The sequence below is a fragment of the Ascaphus truei genome, chromosome 1, assembly GCF_040206685.1.
Source record: "Ascaphus truei isolate aAscTru1 chromosome 1, aAscTru1.hap1, whole genome shotgun sequence".
In the NCBI taxonomy this organism is placed as follows: domain Eukaryota; kingdom Metazoa; phylum Chordata; class Amphibia; order Anura; family Ascaphidae; genus Ascaphus; species Ascaphus truei.
Window position 1 is genome coordinate 493,198,089 of NC_134483.1, and position 22,329 is coordinate 493,220,417.

The following is a 22,329-nucleotide window of genomic DNA, read 5'->3' on the forward strand; positions in this document are numbered from 1 at the left end:
CCATGTAGGGACCAGGGGGATCGCAGGGAAGGAGCAGAGGGGCCGCAGCATGGCGTGTACTTACTCTTGATGTCCGGGCAGAAAGAATGGCCGCTCGTTGGGGGCGGGCTCATATAGAGCCTGGCCGCGCGCCCACAAATCCTGGGAGCGCGCGCCAAACAGCAGTCATGTAGGGAGTTTTTTTTTTTGTTTTTTTTAAGCGCGAGCAGGGAAATTTCAGCGCGAACAGGGGAAATTTAAAAAAAAAACACGTGTGCTGCTTGGGCCAATAGTTACTCGCCCGGGGGTTAAATCCACCCGCCCCGGGCGAGTAAATGTATAGGATTGTCGAACACTGATCATAAAGATAATCACAGTCTAATGTCAAATTTGCAGTAGTTTAAATAACACAAAATGGTTCCAGACAAAATGTGAATGTACAGTTGAAGAGAATCCGCAATATTATGTGCAAAAAAGATGTTGGGTGTAACCAACAACAACTTAACCATTAAAGTAGTCAAAATAGGAAATCAATTCATCATCCAATGCCAATAAAGCAATCATCATTATTATAAATGAATAAAATTAAATTATTTTAGTCAGCAAGTTTTAAATGTCTACCATACTTTAATCAAGGGTTGGGCAATTTAGCATAGTAATACCGCGGCAATAAAAATGGACGTTAAAACGATACTTACAATGTAAGTGATACTTACCTCCACACCCCGTCCCCCCCCCCCCCCACCCGTCTAACTCGAACCACACCCCTCCCCTTGTGGTTTTAGTTCACTTCTAAAATAAATTATATTCAAAAATATACTTTAATGGTAAAATAAAAATACACTAAAATGTATTTAGCTTTTTTAGTTATTTAGATGCCGTTAAGATAAATTACTTTGTATCTTTATCGTGGGAATTTCTTTATCATCCAATCCTACTTTAAACTGGAGTTTTTATACTGATAAAGATTAATAAATGAAAGAAATACATACCAGGGCACCTTTCAGTGCTGTTGCCAACTTGGGTAATAGTGGGAGAGCCTTTTCTTCTGCTCCACAAACCATCAGTAACTCCTTAAAGCCTTCTTGAGAAACAAACGTGTAGGGGTGCCTTGTTTCTCTAAGACCCTGTGGCAAACGGGAAATACAAACTTGTAAAGCCTGCAGTATTAGTTAGGCATTCAGAATAGTGCTTACAAAAACTGTAGCCCCATACATTCACATTAGTATAAATACTTACACCAAGATATATTCTGCCCTGGGTAAGTAACCAGTAACTTGCCATTAAGAAAAAAAATGATGTACTTTTGTTTATGATGCTCTACAATACCCAAACAATCATAACTAATGAAAATGGATTTGTTTTCTTCAATGTTTTATTATTTACTGCAGTGCCATAGTAATGGACAAAATATTACATCCAGTGCACTGCAGAACCTTGCAGTACAGAAAGTATTACGAAAGCACTCAATATTTTTACCATCACAAATTGACATATTTCAACTATCACTCAGTAGGGGTTATTCTACAAGATCAGAGCACTAATGGTCTTATTTGCAGATCTGCATACAAATTTGGAATATTTGCAGTTTAAACCCTGGGTGACGCTTTGGAGACTACACTGGACGGTGAAAATGTACAAAACCCTTGAGTGTTTTTGATTTCCTAATTTCTATACCAAATACAGGACAAGGAAATGTTTTTTTTTTTTTTAACCATGTACAATACATTTAACGCAGCAGTCTAACTTAGCAAAGTTACAGAAAACAACTTTCAAATATAACTGCTTGTTGTTACATTTAGGGTATCACTTCTTTGTGTCCTAAGACAAACTTAACTGTATGGCTTGATAGCATCATGATCACTTCTCAAGAAGGAGGGGATTAACTTTACTAGGTACAGTAATTACACTTTCCTTGTGGAAAAGCAACAGTCATCATGAAAGATGAAAGGTTATGTAAATGCTTCCAAGCATCCAGTTACCACTAAAACCAAGTTAAAAATCATTAAACACTACTTATACTGGTCTGAATTTTGTTCTGATGTTTGGCTGGCTGAGATCTGGTTCCAGAAGATTTCAATTATCCTTCGGAGTTTTATGGAACTCCTGCACCACTTTCATATCTCACTAGACAGCTCGGCTTCCTTCATAAGTAATTGTTGCAGCACAAGAAGTGAAATTATAATAAATACAGAGTAGAGAGAGGAAAACAGAGTGCCTAATTCCTCGAGTTAAAGGAGTATTGCATAAAACCGATATGATAAATATATACTATCATCAAGATTGTAGAGATAAAATACGGACGAAGGAGAATCAGTTGAAATGCTGTATACTGAAAGAGCAAATCAAACAATTGGGAGGTGAAATGAAGGAAGGAAAAACTGTAAAGAATGACAGCAGGACCATACTGAGAAGATGGTGATTAACCGTAAAATAAGAAGTGTCCATAGGCCTTTTAAACCAGGTGTCCTTATTAGGACTTGCAAAGGTTTTCACAAAGCATTCCACATTTTTCAATGTTTGTGCAAAACTTCTACTTCTGGGTGCATGGTTTAACTCGCGGAATTACAAAAAAGAACAAAAAAAAACTATAGAAGATGGTTCACTAACTGATGGTTAGTTATTATATTCTTTAATACAATGAACATGTTAAAACAAAAAAAAAACTCTACAAGATTCTGTCAATACTATTAGAGCAAATCATCAATTTTATATTGCATTAGTACAAAGTAGGGTAAATTACTACTTCAGTATTGGGTGATATCTTTTATATTTGGACTAACAATATATATTATAAAGCAAGCTTAAACAAATTAAAAAGTCAGCACTTTTATGAAGACGTTAAGATAAGGAACCTGCAACAACAGTGTATACGGCAAACTGACAGTACATAAGGAGGGTGGGTGAGTCAATGAAAGGCTTCCGTTTTAATGTGGCACGTAAAAATGTAACTAATGACCATGAAATCCTGGAAATAACTAGCCATTATATCTTGAAGATTTGCATACATTTTACTTCGTGAATCACTGACCTGTCTTCGGCTGCGCTTATAGTACTGGCGACGGGACCTCTGACGTCATCCGTCGCTATTGTGATTCCTACACTCTGGTGAGGAGACCAAGGGAGGGCAACAGGGGGTGTGGCTGTGAGCGGTTCGTCCTCATTGGCTGAACCGCTCACGTGCTGCTGACATCACGCTTCCGCCGCTGTAAATCTCAACATCTTTTGACTACAGCGATTTTGGTTGCTGTGACCCACGTCGCTGTGACTATGGTCGGTCGCTACGGACTACATTGAGTTGCTTTGCAGCTGTACGCCGTCGCCAGTACTATAAGCGCAGCCTTATGTCGTATGAAATAAAAATACATTTACAGCCTAGCTTCATTACCTTAGTGGCTAACCACTAATGTAATGAAGCAGATAAATACCAGTGCCCGGTTTGTTGGTGGTAGAGGGGGTTGGCCAAGACACCCTCCATGAGCAACTAACCCCATCCCAAATATGGCTAATAGCGCTTCTGCCCATTTGTGTTGAATTTTTTTTTTTTAAATTACACAATAAAATAAAAATTACATTTTCATACATTAAAATAAATAGTAGTCAATTAACCAATTGATTGTCACTGGGATTATCTATGCCCTCAAAGGGGGCACAGATAGCCACATTGGCAACCTACAAAACATTTTTAAAATACATTACAATTAAATAAAAGCAAACAATAGCCAAAAAATGCATTGAATGTTACTGTAGGTATCTACACCCTCAACGGGCAAAGAACCACATTGGCAATTAATGGACAACGTTAAAAAAATCCATTTAAATAAAATACAATCAATGTGTATCTTACCGTAGCGGGATGAAGGCTTCCATTCTCCTCATCCAACTGTGGCACAAACTACTCTTGACCCACGAAGCAATCATCCTCATCTTGAAGTAAACATGATGCACAGAAGTCCACGATCCACAGTTGCTTGAAGGGGAGTCACCGGAGAGTAGATCTTATCTTCTTTCTTTCTCTTAAACATGTCTAATAGATATTGACTCGCCATCTTATTCCTGCCAAATGAGACATGACAAGCCTTATATAAGGCCTGTAACGTCACATTTGACTGAAATGATACATCCACCAATCAGATTGATGGATGTACCATGATGTGTGGTTATTTGTGCCCATTGAGGGTATAATCACAGTGACGATCAATGAATTTTTTGGCGGTTTGCTTTTATTTTATTGTAATGTATTTAGGTTGCCAATGTGGCTATCTGTGCCTCCTTTGATGGCATAGATAATCACAGTGACAAATCAATGGGTTAATTGACTATTATTTATTTTAATGTATGGAAATTTTATTTTTATTTTGTGTAATTTTTATTTATTTCAACACAAAAGGCCAAAAGTGCCATTAGTCATATTTGGCTACTAATGCTATTGGCCATTTGCATTTGTGGTGATGGGAGTAAAGGGGGTAAGGGATGGGGGTAGTTGCCCCAATGAGGATGATTAGGCACCCTGCTTCACATGACTGGGGCATTTAAACTTGCAGGCGATACCGGCACCCCATAAGGAGGCCTGTAATTCGGAAAGCAGGGGGTCCACGGTCCTGAAATTAATGTGGTTCAGCTCTGGAGTCCCCTTGCTTCAATAATATGTAATTTAAATTAAAATAGCGCAATCGCCTGTAAGAGCTGTGCAGGGAGATGTCACTCTCTCTGCGCAGCTCTTACAGACTGGAGGGGGATCACACGGTAAGATCTCTGAAAAAGCAACTGCAAAGTCTATCGGTGTGGCATTTTTGTACCAAACGGTAACTACCATGCACAAAATCTTACTGAATACCGTTTTTACACAAATTTCATACGGTGAGGTAACAACATGCAAACCAAATCGATATGGCAGTGATCTTATCGAAGCTACCTGAACATGCCCCTTTGCAATTTGACTTTCTTTTTACGTCCATCACTGTATTAAAAGGGTATTACAGTGTGTGTGTGTGTGTGTGTGTGTGTGTGTGTGTGTGTGTGTGTGTGTGTGTGTGTGTGTGTGTGTGTGTGTGTGTGTGTGTGTGTGTGTGTGTGTGTGTGTGTGCGTGTGCGTGTGCGTGTGTGTTCCTCTGTCCCCCTTTGCTGCAGTATCCTTTGGAATACACAAGGTCTGGACACCTTCTTGAAGAAGAAAGTACCATATCAAGTGTTTTAAGACTCCCTCATTCTCACCCTACATGAGTGTGTCCTGTTTTCTCAGATTAAGCAATAACTTTCAGGAACTCTGTATGTGTTAAGCACAATAAGGGTAACCAGTTGTAAGACTAGAAATAGTATGAGTTCAATCAAACTTTATTCAGGAGCCCTCACTTATGATCCCAACGAAATAAAGACTTTCGAGGACTTTTACTCTAAATTAGATAACTTAATTAACAACAGCCACCCCCTAACCATCAACTTTTGTCTAAAATGGATGAGTACAGTTCATAAGTGATTACAAACACACACAGACCCTGTAAGCTCAAAACCCAAACCCACAATACCATATACAGTAGGTGTCAAAAAGGAGTCCTACTGAGATTGGGACCAAGTAACACAACAAAAGGCAAAAAGTCTCAGTGCTACATCCAATATGACAAGTTATATGGTTAAATACTCATCTGTTTTTCTTTTCATAAGTGAGGATCATTTAGTTAAATTCTTGTAAAGCACCTGTGAATGACCAGTCTATTGAGACAGTTCTCCCTCCATTAGTGAGTCTACGAGAGCTTTGAGGGTGCAGTATTGTTAGGACTTTTAAAAGAGGGAATATCTTGGCGTGGTTTGCAAGCTTAAAATGCGTAGGCCAAAGAATTTAACTAAATGACCCTCACTTGTGAAGACAAAATTAGATAAGTATTTAACCATATAATTGTCATATTGGATGTTACACTGATGCTTTGTCTTTTGTTATATAACCTAGTGTTCCTTACGGAAGCTTTCCGACAGTGACAGAGAATCCATAAAAGAGCTAAATTACAGTTGAGGAGGTGGAGGATGCCATTAAATCTTTAAAGTCATCCAAGAATGTAGGGCTGGATGACTTCAAGAATCAATATTACAAGAAATGTTGGACCTTACTAAATCCACATTTACAAAAACTGTTTAATGACAGAATGTAATGTGCTTCTTTTTACACCAGCATGCTGCAGGCAAACATTGAAGTGATTCTCAAAAAAGGGAGCCAAGATCCAGATCAACGCAGGAGCTACCGCCCCATGTCTCTTCTTAACACAAACGTCAAATTGTTTGCAACGGTTCTGACCAACCGACTAAATAATTACTCACCTTCTTTAATACACCCTGACCAGGTAGGGTTTATCTGAAACCACCAGGCAATAGATAATATTAGGAAGTCCGTAGATAAACATCATATTACCAAGCACCTCACACCATCTAGCTGAGACTCCCAAAGCCACCACCACTAAGTTCTTTCAAAACTAAAGCTGCCTCACATTTTAATCTGGTCTATCAGTTTCATACGCCTATAACATATTTTATCTTTAACTGTTCATGCAATGTCTTTATACATAATGTTTATCCCGGTTCACTTAATGTAACCATGTATTTGTCATCATAACTCTGTGCCCAGGGCATACTTGAAAACGAGAGGTAACTCAATGTATTACTTCCTGGTAAAACATTTTATACATAAATAATATTGATAGCACTCAAAGACCTGCTCTGCTTTTCTCTCTTGATACTGTACTAAGAAGGCCTTCGGCTGCATCATCTAGCTTTTCATGTTTAAGGTAATGGAGAAAATTGGATTGGGTCCTTTGTTTCTTAAAAAGGTGCTCAATCCCTATACGACTTCTTGCGCAATTAAAAAAGCGACCAATACTATCTCTATCCCAATGTGTATTTTTAATAGTACACGTCAAGGCTGCCCTTTATCCTCCCTAATTTTCACTTTATCCATCGAACCATTGGTGGTTGTGCTAAGAAAGCACCCCGACATCAAGGGCATAACAATAAAGGACTCAGAAAAGAAGCTGTTTCTGTACGTGGATGACATCCTACTATATAAACCTATACAAATTGAGTAGACAGCACTCATGATCAATATAATTATGAATGTGCAGGGTGCTAACGGAACCAGGAGGACCCAAATTCCCGCACAACTAATAGTCAAAATATAAAGTTCCAGCACTCACTGACTCAGAAAAATACAATAATGTGGGTTATGCCAAAATGATCAGTGGTTTAATATAAGCACAAGATAACATTTGGAGTGATGCGGCGCAAATGCAAAAACATGAATACTACAAATATGGTGATTGGGGTGAACAATACAAAATGCAAATAGAAAGCTTAAACAAGCAGAGTACTGAGTACACCAGAGAAAATGCAGTGCGCGCCAGTGAAAGGAAAGAGAGAGAAAGAGAGACTTGTGGTCATTCAACCAGATGGTTTGATTAACTTTGCTTACTGTATTTTCTCTGGTGTACTCAGTACTCTGCTTGTTTAAGCTTTCTATTTGCATTTTGTTGCTCTTTAAGTGCTGCTCTGGTTTTTTAGGGTATCAGGGTTAAGGGAAGTACCTTGTGGTCTTTTTAGACCTGAGGGAACGGGCCTGAGGAAGGTATCCCCACCGAAACGTTGCCCCCCTGATTACCCTCCCCTTTGTTTGTGCTGTCCCCGCTTTCCTACCTAGTGTTGTCCCACTCCCTATCCCTGTACTGTTCCCCCCAATCACCATATTTGTAGTATTCGTGTTTTAGCATTTGCGCCACAGCACTCCAAATGTTATCTTGGGCTTATATTAAACCACTGATCATTTTGGCATAACCCACATTATTGTATTTTTCTGAGTCAGTGAGTGCTGGAACTTTATATTTTGACATCCTATTATATATTTCACTACCCAATATAATGTTTGAATTGGACAAGTTTAGTCAAATATCCAATTACAACGTTAATTCATCAAAGATCGATGTCCTGAGCTTCAATATATCACCTCACGTAATTAAACTCCTCAATCTTAACTTCTCTTTTAACTGGCAAAAATCCTCAATTATGTACCTAGGGATTAGATAGACTAAGGCCTATTATACACTCTGTGACGCAAACTACCCACAGCTCATTAGGAGAAAAAAAAGGACTAGAGGAAAGGAGTCACTATTCTATCTCATGGGTAGGTAAGATCATAAGTATTAAAATGAATAACCTCCCAAGAGTTTTATACCTCTTTCACACACCCCAAATACCAAATAGGGTAATGGAAGACTTCCAGAAAAAAAGGTCTCTAACGTTATCTGGGCAGCAAAGAAACCTAGGATTAGGAGGTGATAACTAATTAAGCCTACCCTTGAAAGCGGACTTGCATCTCCTTGTTTTCTTAGCCTCGTTTACTACTAGGCTGCTCAACTGAGCCACTTACCAGCCTGATCCAAAGAATGGGCCAATGTAGAAAATTCTTACTATTAAGGAGATGGCTTTAAACTCCTCCACAGGTGGTATCTCACCCATAGACACCGGCATAGATAGAAGCCTGACATGACTGCGGGGCGCTGGAGGGGCTGCCAGTACCCTACCCCTATATACATATGTGGTGGACTTGTCCTAAAAATGTCGCTATATGGGATGCTATTATTCTCATGGTACACAAAACCTGTAATACACCAATTTTAAGAGACCCTTGGTCCTGCTTACTACATAGACCCCATAAACATTTGGGCAAGACAGAAAATACCCTGGCTTTACCTATGTTTTTTTTTTTTTTTTTTTTTTTTTTTTAGCAACCAGGTGTGTCATAGCTAGGCTCTGGGCTCAGCACAGCCCTCCATCTATTCTGAAAATTCTCCATACAAATTTGGGAAGTCTACACTATGGACAAGATTACCAGCCTAATCCCCAACAGATTTCCAAAATGTTGCCTTATCTGGGTCACAATGGTTCAGCTCACAGGATGGCCTTCTCCTCTCCTCCAAACCAAGGTCTTGGTAGCTGTTGCACATGTTGCCTCTATGTCATTTAATGTACTTATTTCTAGCAGCAACAGGACACTTTTTGTATTGCAATATGTCACTTCCCTTCTCCCCAACCCATTTTTATTTTCTGTACCCTTTACCCCTCTCCCCCTTCTTCCTTGTACAAAATTCTCAACAAAAAACATAAAAATATAAAAAAATAAACAATTGTGATTAAACTTAAATTACTGTATCTCCATTAAATTGACAGGTATGAGACACCTTAAAATAATTACACCACAATGAGCTTCTGTCCTATTAAAATGTGGTGGCAGCTGTTAAAAAAACAACTAATGCTAAATGGCAATCAATCACTTATTATATGCAGATAAAATGTATGACAAATGTGAAGTCTCCAATTTGCAAACACTTCAAAAGAGATTTATGAAGAGACAGTTTTAGCATATGTCCCCCTATTTAAAAATGACTACAAGTGCACTCAAGGATTTCACTGGAAAATCATTTTGAGAAAATGTACCCAACTTATCCAACCTAAATGTAACTTCCTTTTCACTTACTAGTTGTACACTTTGTATGGCGTTATATATTTTTTGTATTTGATGCCCATACGTTACTAAGGTTCTGTTTAAAATTGCTTGAATATTTATCTACATAAAACTCTGTGCTTCATAATTGGAAAACCACATAATTTCAAGGATTGTGCATGGATCTTCCACCCTCAATCTAATGTAAATGTTCATGTTGCTCTATAGAAAGACACTTCTTGAAAGATATTTTAGATGCAAGACCCTTGGAATATTCAAAACTAACATACAGCATGGTCTAAATCAGGGATGCTCAACTTCAGTCCTCAAGACCCCCCCAACAGGTAAGGTTTTAAGGATATCCCAGCTTCAGTACAGGTGGCATAATCAGTGTCTGCATCACCTGTGCTGAAGCAGGGATATCCAAAAAAACATGACCTGTTGGGGGGGGGGGGGGGGTGGAGGTCTTGAGCACTGGAGTTGAGCATCCCTGGTCTAAGTAGGTCTTATGTCTTGACAATAAGAAGATATTCCAATTTCTCTGGATCCCTACTTTGTTTGCCATCTCCGTAATAAGAATCTCTTTCTGGAGAACAGCATGAGAAAATGTTTCACTCATCGTACCGACTGTATAAAAGTAAAAACAAAATTGTTTTGTAAACGATTAGTCGGGTTGTGATGATACATTAGCCTTGAAAAAAAAATTACAAAAATGATTGCGATTGCACTTTCACAATGATAAACGTAAAATACCTGATTCAAGTTCAAAACGTGCAATATGACAGGGAGAAAAAACATGAATATATTTTACTCATTAAGTAACACTCATCACGCTAATTTATTGTGTTCTTCCATGCGCTCCAGCAGCATAGGGGTTTAACATTTTACATTGGATGCTTTCCACAAGGATCATGAATATAATAAAATAAGAGATCTTTGCAGCCTTAAAAGCTTACACACAAGACAACTTTGTACAGTTGATATGTTGGTCCATTAAAAAGGAACCACCGAAATCCAATACAATAAAAGTAGATATCTATACTTTAATATTTTGGTAAGCCAAATTTATTTTTCCCCTGGCATTATTAAAATTATTTTGGAAATTCGCATTACGTTTTTGAACTTATACAAAAGCAAGACAACTAAGCCATAAGTTTCATATTTTCTTCTACATAATCAAATTGAAATAAAGATGTCTAAAATTACCTCCGCTAATGTAATAAGAAGAGGATCAAATGGAATAGTTTCTGGAAGACGTTCCCACTGTAACTTGTGCTTTACAGAACCATGCACCAACCTGAAAACCAAAGAAATCAAAAGCCAAGTTACAGAAAATATATACTTTCCTTCATATATCTTCATAAACTTGTATACAAGACTAGGAATCTTTGTTATTTTAGTAATACAGTAGCACGAGAGTGACGGCTGTCCATCTTTACTTATATCACAAGCAAAAATCCTCACTATTTCTGATGGTTAGTTATCTAAACAAATTACTATGTTATCATCTTTACAAATAAAATAAAAAAATTATTCCTACCCTAAAAATTATTTAACTTAACAGTTCATAATTTCAAGTTCAGTGTCCCAATCTAAAATTTCAGAGCAGGAAGACACCAGGTAGAAAGTGTCATACAGTAAATGAGCATTACCATGTTACATCGATGCCAAGAGAAACAGTTTTGGTCATCTTACCTAGGTGCTTTGTGCCTAATTTGCTCACTCAACCGATTTGGTTAGTAGTTATAGGAGCAGTTAGTGGGAGAATTGCTAACACATTCTTTTAATTACAGCTCTAAAATACAGACATCAAAGATTAATCAACGTTTGAATTTAAGTGCAGCAATTTTCATTTATGTATGGAAAATGCAATTCAACTGGTCTGATGAGATCAGTGTCAAATGTCAGAAACTAAATACTTAAGTTGTATAAATTTGATTCCAATTCAAAAAGGACACGAAAAAATGTTTGCAACAAGTTAAATAGCAAAATGCCTCATCTTGATACATATGGTTCAAATTGATCAAGTGACTTGAAACATAATGATCCTGAAATAGACCAAACAAATTCGTTTAGTGCCAAAAAATAAAGGCACTTGTGTTTATATTGCTGTATAAACATAATTTTCAAAGCAAATTTGGACCAAAAATGCAGACAGGTATATTTTGCAAGCATAAACTACTTTATCCAGTGCCACTGAATCTTTACTTTGGATTAAAGAGGACTTTAGCATAGTAATAAACCATTATCCTATGGTCCACAGACATCACATCCATGAGTTAAATAAACATGCACTTTTAACTTAGGAGTTTACCTGCAAGGAATCCCTCCTTTAGAATATATAGCAGAAAATGCAGAGGGTGATCGCTGTGGCTCAGCAAACTAAAAAGAAAGAGCAGTGGTCAAAATGTGATGGCACGTAGAAGTATCTTTACTTTACCTTATTTCAAACCAGAATATAAAATATGGATGGATTTAAAGCATACACAAAACGTGGTACAAAGATGTCTGCGGCTCGTTTATTATGACCATATTATCCTCGATTCAAGACCACCACAGTTACATTTGTTCGAGTATTTTAAATGAGGTTTACATTCTATGATCATGTGAACGTGTACAAAACATCTACACCTTGTACACTTCATTGGACATTTTTTAAAACCCATAACAATTTAACATATACAACAAGCAAAGTAAAATGTTGGTTAAAAGTTCACATAAAACATAAATACCATTTTTTTTAATGTCAACTATCATTGCTTGCACCTTAAAAAGATAAAAACTTGCTTCCTGGTATTTCTCCAACAGTCTACAATGTAAAGCTGCTACCATTAAAGCTGTTATTAATGCGCAGTCAAAGCTCACTTCCAATTATTCATAATCTAGTTGCAGGGGTGGATTGTAGGTACATACCGGCCCGGGCGCTTCCTTGAGGAGCGGCCCTCCTGCTGCAGCGTCATGACGTCACGGGACATCATGCCGTCATGCCAACACAACGCTGTAGGAGAAGATGCTGCGCCAGAGAAGGTATGACACCTCTCTCCCAACTACCTACCTTCCTCCTCTGGTCGGGCAGAAGTTCAATCCAGGCACCGACAGGAAGTGGGAAGAGTACTGCAGGTGGTCAGGGAGCTGGGGAGCAGCAGCACCAGCCCACCAGGGCAAACCTGATCGCCCAATAGGGCAATCCGCCCATGTCCAAGTGTGATTAGCAGCATTACACAAAAGTACTTAAAACCTACCGGATCTATAGTTTTGGGATTCAGCTTATCACTGGGCCTTGCACTGGTGCCTCTTGCTGAACCAGTAGCAGAAGGTGAAGGTGAGGCTTTGCTTCGCTGCACTGTCATCCTAGGCTGACCACGAGAGGTGGACGACATTGTTGGACCATAACTTTCTAAATAAAATTAGACAAATATGTTTCAAGATTGAAAAAAAAAAAAAATCACTGCATTACATTTTCCTATAAGACAAAAAGTTAGTAAATACCAAATTATGGGACAAATAACCGTTTTTAACCGTTTATGCCGGTTTGTAGCCCCCTTCCTTTGCAACTGCTGTGCTCCGTTTTTGGACCTCACGGACCGTCTTTTCTCTTCAATTCTGGCGTGATGCACGCATCATACAGGGGTGAGCTGCTACATGAGTGAGTACCATACCTGTCTTACTCCAGGACGTTTTTATTTATTTTGGCTACAGTTTGTTTCATTGAGATGGTAGACATGACCATTATGGTATTTATAGGTCTGTCACCACTTTATAGAGACCTACATACTGTTCCATTCATCAAGTCACACAGGAGTTATAATACACAGGTTTTCATGAGTCTCACGTACAGTAGCTTTAATCATAGCTCTATTCTCTACTTCAATTGATTATCACATTTGAATAACATATAAGTGTCCTTTTTTGCTGCTGAGCCCTGACAATTGGGACTGGTTCCCTCGAACTTTCTGGACAAATAAATATATCACAACCCTACTCTAGAATTCGGTACTATACAACATCCATGTTATTTCAAATGACTATTATATGTTTGGCGGTGATCTGATTTCCCGTCAAATGTTAAACCAAAGGGAAACAGAATTCTGCTAAGTTTGTCCACACAATGTACAGTACTTAGTTTGACGTCATTTTTGTAATTTACAAAATTAAGCCTTTTTCGTTTTTTAAAGCCATGGGTCTTCGTCACATCATTAGCTCGGTGTCTGTCTGTAACGTTGCTGACTGCAAAACAGGATACGGACCCGCAGGACAGAGGTAGGGAGTAATACACAGACCTTGGCCTGGAATCAGACGCCTGGGATGCAGGGGTAATCAGGTACGTTCCGGGGTCGAGACAGGAACCAGGCAAGGGTAGTCATGTCTGGTTCCAAGGTTGAGGCAGGCGGCAGGCAAAGGGTAGTCAGGTCCGGTTCCGAGGTCGAGGCAGGCAAAGGGTAGTCGGGTCCGGTTCCGAGGTCGAGGCAGACAAGGGGTGGTCAGATTCAGTTCCAAGGTCAAGACAGGCAGCAGGCAAAACAAAAGGCAAGGGAGAGCTCAAACAGGATAAGGTATCCAGTAGTTTGCACGAGCATAGATTAGAAGCAACTGCCTGCTATTTAAGGCAAGAAGCTTCTGCAGGCAATAAGAGCCAAAGAGAGGCTGATTTCCTGTCAGGGGAGTAAGGGCAGGATGCCAGGAAGCAGGATGGCCGTGGCAGCTTCGGACCAGATGTCACTTCCTGGATGTTCAGACAGATCCCTTATACCTTCACCCCGGCCGGACGATTAAATGGGTCTCTCTTAAACAAACCATAAGCCAGTTGATTTAGGTATTGAGCCTGATAGAGCTCACTTTGATTAAGGTTAGGCGCCCGTTAGAGCTCAGCTGCACATATAAGTGCGTTATATATTGCAATCATAATTCCGTGGCTTGTCTGTCTCATCCACCTATCTATCCATCCCTCTCCCCGACAGATTTTGACTCCCGCTGGGTTACCTCCAGACAGTGCAGGTTTCTATTAAGAAATTCGTTAACTATTCCCTCTCACCGACACTGACAGGCAGACTGGTTACAGCCACTGCACCCATCTTACTAAGCGCCACAGCAATGAAAAATACCTGTGTTCCTACGACAGTGTATCCACTGCCGACGCGAGCGCACACGGCAGACAGCGTTGGCGCGGCAGCTTGGTGGAAAAACAAAGAAACTTGTATTTTCAAGCGGCTGCCGTGCCACATGACACTGTGAGCCAATCACAGTGAGGCCTACCCTTGTGACGCCATGGCCACGCCTCCTAGCCACGCGCATCATTGTTTGGCCTATAGGCACAACACACGTGTGCCACGTCGTGCGCCCACACGCAGTATAATACATTCCTTATAGAACAGGGGTGCGCAAACTTTTTAATCTAAACCCCCCCTGCTTGCGGCCCCCCCCCCCCCTTCTTAACATGTCACTGACGTTGCAATGCAACATCATATAAACCCACGGTGTCATTTGGTGACGCGTTGCCAGAAGCCACCGGAAATCAAATAAGGGAACTTACAAAGGCCCTGCGCGATGCCCCGGCAGAAAATCTCGTGTCCCCTGTATATAGAAACACCACTCTCCACAGACATTTTAGCTGGAGCTGATCCTCTCAAGAAACGGAGCACACCACAATGTTTATTTGAGTTCTCGGGAACCTATGAGTTTATTTACTGCATTGAGCATCTTAAATAGCAACAGCAGTGTTTCCTAAGTACATTGTACCCTGTAACATACAGGCACATACAGGTCCTTTACAATCCTGCTTTGAACTAGGTAACAATATTTAGTAAAGCCGTACCTCTGGGTGCCATACATATTATGTTTTCATTGGCTCCATTTCCACTCTGATACCAAGGCTGAAACTAGTACTGTGGATGGTACCCCATGTTCTGGTTAGGGATCAGGATTTGGGCTTGAAATTCATGAGACATCGCTAGTATAAGGTGTTATATATTCACTATAACCAGCTAGGAGACACATGGTCCACCCGTGGGGTTACCTTTTTATGTTAGAACATTAACACTTATGCACATATAGCCCTGGCAAGTTTGGGCTAATACTGTATTCTTTCCTCCTCCTGTGCAATAATCCCTGGTAAGGGCAGGTTTCCCAGGAGTTAAAATGGGTTTGCCCCAACCACTGTGATTGAGTTGGTCAGACAAGGTAGTGCTCATGCCTTGTGTCAGTCAAGGGCACAGGGGTGGGACTACTGGATCTGTACTAAAGGGATTACCCCTTCCTGTTAGTTGTTCCTCTCTAGCCTTGAGAGAGGTGGTTCCTCTGCAGTTCAGAAAGAGGATGGTGGGTTCTAATTAAGCTACCAGGGCTCTGGTACGCTGAAGGCTCTCCCTTAGGGGAGAGGGGAGATACACTCTTGCTCCACAAAGGAGTAAGGGAAGGAAAGGACAGCTCTTATATTGGACAAGGAGTGTGTCTAGAAATCATCCTGGTGGTGAACACCCTATTTGAGGAGTGCTGTGTATATACTGCTACTGATCTGGACAATAAAGAACCCCCTTTTGTTTTACCTCCTGCCTGAGAGTGGAGTATATTTGGAGGAGAGGGAGATAACTCTTTTGCAGATACTCCACCCCACACAACTGGGGGCTGCACAAGATGGAGGTCGCTGCACCATTAAGAAGAATTCGGACACAGCCCCAGAAGCCTGTCCTGTTATCCCCCATGACATCGTGGGAGACCCAGGCCCTCCTGTTACCAGCAGGTATGCACCACCAAAATCCCTGTAACCAGAGTGAGAGTTCCCTGAGGAGGCCCAAAGTGAGACTGGGTGGGGGAGGACCCGTTACAGATGGAGGCGCTGCTGAGATAAAATCAGGACAGGCTTTCAGCGAAGCAAAACTGGAAGATTAATATGTGTACTCCCAGAGCAAGTGCTGCAGGAAGAGAGAAGCTAGGTGCAGTCAGGAGGTCCCTGAACCTCGCAAAGCACGACCTAGACTGATCTACAGAGGTGGAAAAGCGTTGGCAGCTGTGCTATTGCTGTTCTAGTTCCCTGAGGCGAGTGATCATAGATGCCTGGAGGAAGTAAACTGGGTAACGTGGATCAGGAACTTCTGGAAAGTGGTCTTTGGTACTGGCAGCCAAGAGGAGGGACTCCCGTGCTGAGGAGAAGCCCTCCAAAAGCACATCTAGCCGGTAGCCAAGCTATCACCACAGAGCACTTGAAAGGACGTTTATCGTGTAGAGTATGCAGAGGTAGAGTTTTGTCTAGCCTGGGGTATGCCACAATCTTATTACTGTTCAGAGCTGAAATGGCGTGTGGTATGTACCGAGGAGCGAGTCCCCCTGATGGCAGTGAAGATTGCGTTATTGTGAGTACAAGGGGATCCTTAAAGATGGCAGCTGTGTGTAGTACTCTGTGCGGTACTGAGAGGCCAAAGATGGCGGCTGTGTGTGTTGCCCCGCGCGTCATTGAGAAAACAAAATAGTGGTTCCCGCCGGGACTGCGGAACGCACGTGCTGTGTGCAAACGTGCTGTGGAAAAGCTGTGTGCAAAGATTTGGACGGTTTGGCGCGAAAGCCAACGCCCTGCCTGCAAGAGGGGCGCGAAAGCGGAGGCCGCGCCACCCTGTGCTGTGACTGGGTCCCACCCCAGTTCACGTCACGAAGAGAAGCTGAGTGTCCCTCTTCTAAACTCCACCAGAGGGAGGGCACACATGAAGAACCAATCACATAGTCCTGAGCAGAAGAAAGGAGGAGCCGGATGTGAGCTTCCACACCTTCATTCTGTTGAGACTGGCGAGCGAGAAAGAACTTTGTGTCGAGAGACAATGCTATCTACTGTGTCAGCAGCTAGTGATATGCCGTTGTGTCGTGTGAATGCCTATCAACTCCAGGGAGGCTTCCTGGTGGTGGAGGTGGGAGGTAAAGAATACCTGAAGTGTCTGTGTCTGCAGTGCAGATTACCTGGACCGGAGCCAAGTACCCATGCAAGGTGCCCGCAGTGTGGGGTTTTCTACCTATGGCCGGTAGATCCCTTCTCAACTATTCTGGCTCCTGCGGAGGTCCCGAAAGCGACGCTAACAGAAGTCGAGTGCCTGTCGGTGAATGTCACCCCTGATCAAGGTGATGTGAAGCCTGGCGTTCCAGAACTGAGTGCGGTAGCTGAGATTGTGCTACCGGGCCTCGTGGAAGGAAAAATGGTGACTGCCCAAGGGAGAGGGGAATCGCTACTGATGGTGGTGCCGGAACCAGACTGTTGCGTGCCCTGTGTGCCCATCCCAAGCGAAGAACCCCGCCGTCGCTCTCCTGCGGAGGTGTCCCTGCCTGCCTCGTCGGACGACGAGAACGTGAGAGTGTGTCATCAGTGGTGATGCGCCTACCGGTGGACCACTGCAGCGATGCCGTGCTGTGTGATCAACTAACCTGCAATGCTGAGCAGCCGAGTCTGGAGATTCCCCGACAGCAGGCGCTGGTACGGCCTGAACCGCGAAATAGTCCCACGGCCGTGGCGACTCTCACCGTGGCGGAGATGGAAACCGAGACGACTTCTGAGGACAAAAAACCTACCGAGAGCCTGCGAAGCGGTAAGGAAGAAGCCCCACCCCCTTACTCCCGCCAGGTGACAAGAGAGGAAGTCGGCGTGAGGAGACGGCCTGTGGTTTACCTGTGGCATGTCCGCGATCCCGAAACGCCACCACTTCCGGTGTTGAGAGCGACTGACGACGCCCTTCCAGTGCGGGACCTGGACCTGTACCGGGAATCCGCGACGTCGACGGATGATGACGTCACATCCGGTTGCCCCCGCGGGGTGGACCAGAAGAGTGCAGCTCCAGATGTCGTTCGCCATGATCCAAAGGAGGGAAAGAAAGGTGAACTGATGGACACTGTACCGGGCCGAGGATTAAAGAGGTCTGTAGATATCACGCCTCCCCAATCATCCACAGGTCGCGGCATAGCCCTGCTTAGAGACTGTGCGAAGGACAGTGTCCCTGCCCCGGCCACTGCCCCGTCCCAGCTCACTGTGTCCTAGTGGGGTTAAGAAAGAGAAGGTACACAATTTGTCTACGGACTTGAAGGATTGGGTGACCAGTGATGAAGGGTCGGATGGAGAGATCCCTTGGAGTAGTAGGATCCCGGTTGAAAATCCTGCTGTGTTTAGGCCTACACCTAGGAGTAAATCTAAGGGAACCGTATCGTCTGTGAGGGAGGGTTCCATGAGAGCAAAGTCACCCATTATTCAATCTACTGTGTGTAAATATGTTAACCGAGGAAGAGGTAAAGGTTCACTATCTAGTGGTACCTCAGGCGTATCCTCCCGAGGAGAAATGGAGGACCATAGCACCAAATGGTGGGCTCCTATGTTTAAGGGTTATTCAGGGTTTATGGACCGTATAGGTTCATCATATTACAAGATGATTTGGTTGACCATTGGTGGAGTAAGGGTACCTACTCAGAGAAGGAGGCTGCTGATGAGTTAGAGAGGAGGTTAAGAGGAATTAAACAGGGCATGATAATTCCCCAAGGTCCATCCATTCTCTACGACGAAATTGCCCCTGAAGAACCATTGTCCTGGGTTTTGCCAGGTACAGCTGGGGATCGTAAGTTGATCAAACTAAGCAGAGCTGACAGAGCTATAGTGGCCCGCTATAGACAGTCCCATGGATTTAACTATCCATATGTGCCTGAGCCTATCATGCGTGAGATAGAGGAGCAGTGTGAATCTTGGCTGCGAGAAGCTGTGATAGAGTACTTAATGTCTAAGTGTAGTAACTCTGTTTATTATTCTGAGGAAAAGATTTGTCACCTCATGAAAGTTTGGAGTGTGGGGAGAGGGATTTATCTGAATAAGATAGTGTATCGCCCTGAGAATGGCCCTTTGCGAACCTTTTTCATTAAGATAGTGGATCACAATGGGAGGGAGGTGCGTAAGCCAGATCCCCGGCACTACTATTAGTTTGGGTCCTCCATGTTGGGAGTTACCCTATGTATTTCACCACCCTGGGTGTGTGGGTGTTCAGCATGTGTACATTGTATATGACTTATCAACTGTCAGGGCTATACATTTCACCAGAGGGAGCGTATAGCCCTGGCAGGTTTGGGCTATTATTCTTTCCTCCTCCTGTGCAATAATCCCTGGTAAGGGCAGGTTGCCAGGAGTTCAAATGGGTTTGCCCCAACCACTGTGATTCAGTTGGTCAGAGAAGGTAGTGCTCATGCCTTGTGTCAGTCAATGGCACAGGGGTGGGACTACTGGATCTGTACTAAAGGGATTACCCCTTCCTGTTTAGTTGTTCCTCTCTAGCCTTGAGAGAAGTGGTTCCTCTGCAGTTCAGAAAGAGGATGGTGGGTTCTAATTAAGCTACCAGGGCTCTGGTACGCTGAAGGCTCTCCCTTAGGGGAGAGGGGAGATATGCTCTTGCTCCACAAAGGAGTAAGGGAAGGAAAGGACAGCTCTTATATTGGACAAGGAGTGTGTCTAGAAATCATCCTGGTGGTGAACACCCTATTTGAGGAGTGCTGTGTGATGTGCATATACTGCTACTGATCTGGACAATAAAGAACCCCCTTTTGTTTTACCTCCTGCCTGAGTTTGGAGTATATTTGGAGGAGAGGGAGATAACTCTTTTGCAGATACTCCACCCCACACAACTGGGGGCTGCACAAGATGGAGGCGCTGCACCATTAAGAAGAATTCGGGCCCAGCCCCAAAAGCCTGTCCTGTTATCCCCCGTGACATCGCGGGAGACCCAGGCCCTCCTGTTACCAGCAGGTATGCGCCACCAAAATCCCTGTAACCAGAGTGAGAGTTCCCTGAGGAGCCCCAAAGTGAGACTGGGTGGGGGAGGACCCGTTACACACACATTGAGAGTGCTGAGCAATAGTCTTTAAACTCTTATCACTGAGTGTTAATGTTTATATTTGATGATATGTATGTACCGTGGTGTGAAAAAGAAAGTACACCCTCTTTGAGTTCTATGGTTTTACATATCAGGACATAATAACAATCATCTGTTCCTTAGCAGGTCTTAAAATTAGGTAAATACAACCTCAGATGAACAACAACACATGACATTTTACACTGTGTCATGATTTATTTAAACAAAAATAAAGCCAAAATGGAGACGCCATGTGTGAAAAACTAAGTAGCAGATAGGTGCTGCTAATCAAATGCCCTTGATCAATTGATCACCAGCAAGTGTGACCACCTCTATAAAAGATAAAGTGTTAGCAGTTTGCTAGTCTGGAGCATTCAGGTGTGTGTTAACACAATGCCAAGGAGGAAAGACATCAGCAATGTACTTTCTTTTTCACACAACTGTACATTTATGTACAGTATTAAAAGTTGCATTTTATTTACTTATACGCTGTACATTTAGCAGTGTGCACCATACAGTATAGGATCTATTTCGGTGTCCTCTTACAGTCACACTTTATCTGCTATACAGCTCTCTGCCACAGACTATTACAGTATGTGAAGGGATCCTGCTAATTTATCAAGTTATAGGATAGAAATGTACTCTACTATTGTCATTCCACAGCGCATCCAAACACATAGGAGAATATGTATCAAGGCAAAAGTGGAGTACATCTGGTGCAAAATTACTGCACTTATTGTAGCGAAGAAACAAATCTCATTGTAATCAATAGGATTTTTTTTTCTTTGATACATACTGTATATGTATGCCCCATTGTGTTTTGTCTTGCAGCAGAAACTGAAGCATGTCGTATATTTAATAAAAACATACTGTAAATGCTTTTGAAATGGGGTCTACCTTGACATATTGCAGGTTTGGTATATTTTGGCCAAGGAGAATAAAACCATATAGAAATGAGCTAAATAATTTGTCATATTTATGTGCATTGGGGGTTCTTTGTGTGATCTCTTTCAAATGTATCTAATGTGATATTTAAAAAGGAAGTGATTACACACAATACCACCAAACATTAATACATATTTGGTGCAGTTTATACTTCAGGGAATCTTTGAAAGACAACCCACACATTCACTGGTATAGTGCTGTCCAACATAACGCTCAAAGAAACCACATTAGTATTCATGGGGGGGGACTGGAAATACGAGGGGGGGGGGCTGATGTGCCACGGATTTGGTACTGTATATACAGCACCACCACCCAAATCATTGGGGATAATAATGTCCATCCCATTCACATTTGATTACTCTGCAGACAGATACTGTAAGTCAAATACAGTAGGTATCACAGCCCAGTTATCCCCCGCGGCCTCTGCCCGCCGCTTCTCACCCCGGAACCCCGCGGCCTCTGCCCGCTCTGTGAGCCGCTTCTCACCCCGGAGCCCCGCGGCCTCTGCCCGCCGCTTCTCACCCCGGAGCCCCGCGCCTCTGCCCGAAGCTTCTCACCCCGGAGCCCCGCGGCCTCTGCCCGCTCTGTGAGCCGCTTCTCTCTGCTCTGTGAGCTGCTTCTCACCTCGGTCTCTGAGCCGCAGATGATTTCCCGGACAACTAGAAGCGACTGATCAACACCCCCTTCGTTGCTATGGGAACCGGCGTTGGCTTACGGCGCGCCGAGAGGCACAAACTTCCTCCCATCCCGCAGTACCTCCGAAATGGAAAGGCTGTAAAGTGGAAGTGACTCCAGCAGGCGGCGCTCTGCTTGCTGAGCTCTGGGACACACGCTGCATTGGATCTCTGTCATTTCTGAATTCACTTTATAACTTAACACTTTACTGTATGTTATGTTTGTTTAGGCTTCCTGGCTGCACCTCTCTTTCCACTCATTCTCACCGAAATACAGCTCCCTTGTAAGTAAGTCTCAGTGATTTTTAGCATTAGTGCTTATATACTGAGTGGAGCATCCCTTATTGGGGAATGATATGAACCCATATCTAACTGGTTTGGATTTTTGGACGCTTATGCC

The 22,329-nt window shown here is 42.5% G+C and overlaps 1 protein-coding gene across 4 annotated transcripts in view; it reads right to left on the bottom strand.

Moving 5' to 3' along the window:
• PACRGL (parkin coregulated like) overlaps positions 1–22,019 on the bottom strand; it is a 40,247-nt gene extending 18,228 nt beyond the window's left edge. Inside the window, exons 1-5 of one of the 4 annotated variants that reach the window (XM_075568663.1) lie at positions 21,880–22,019; positions 12,700–12,854; positions 11,772–11,839; positions 10,664–10,754; positions 972–1,106 (exon numbers count right to left, since the gene is read on the bottom strand). In XM_075568663.1, the coding sequence (XP_075424778.1) occupies positions 972–1,106; positions 10,664–10,754; positions 11,772–11,839; positions 12,700–12,837 (432 nt within the window). In that variant the 5' untranslated portion in view covers positions 12,838–12,854; positions 21,880–22,019. Of the gene's footprint in view, positions 1–971; positions 1,107–10,663; positions 10,755–11,771; positions 11,840–12,699; positions 12,855–21,741 lie in introns of all 4 variants that reach the window. The other 3 variants (XM_075568674.1, XM_075568685.1, XM_075568695.1) reach the window with 3 other exon arrangements.
• Between the last annotated feature and the right edge of the window lie 310 nt (positions 22,020–22,329).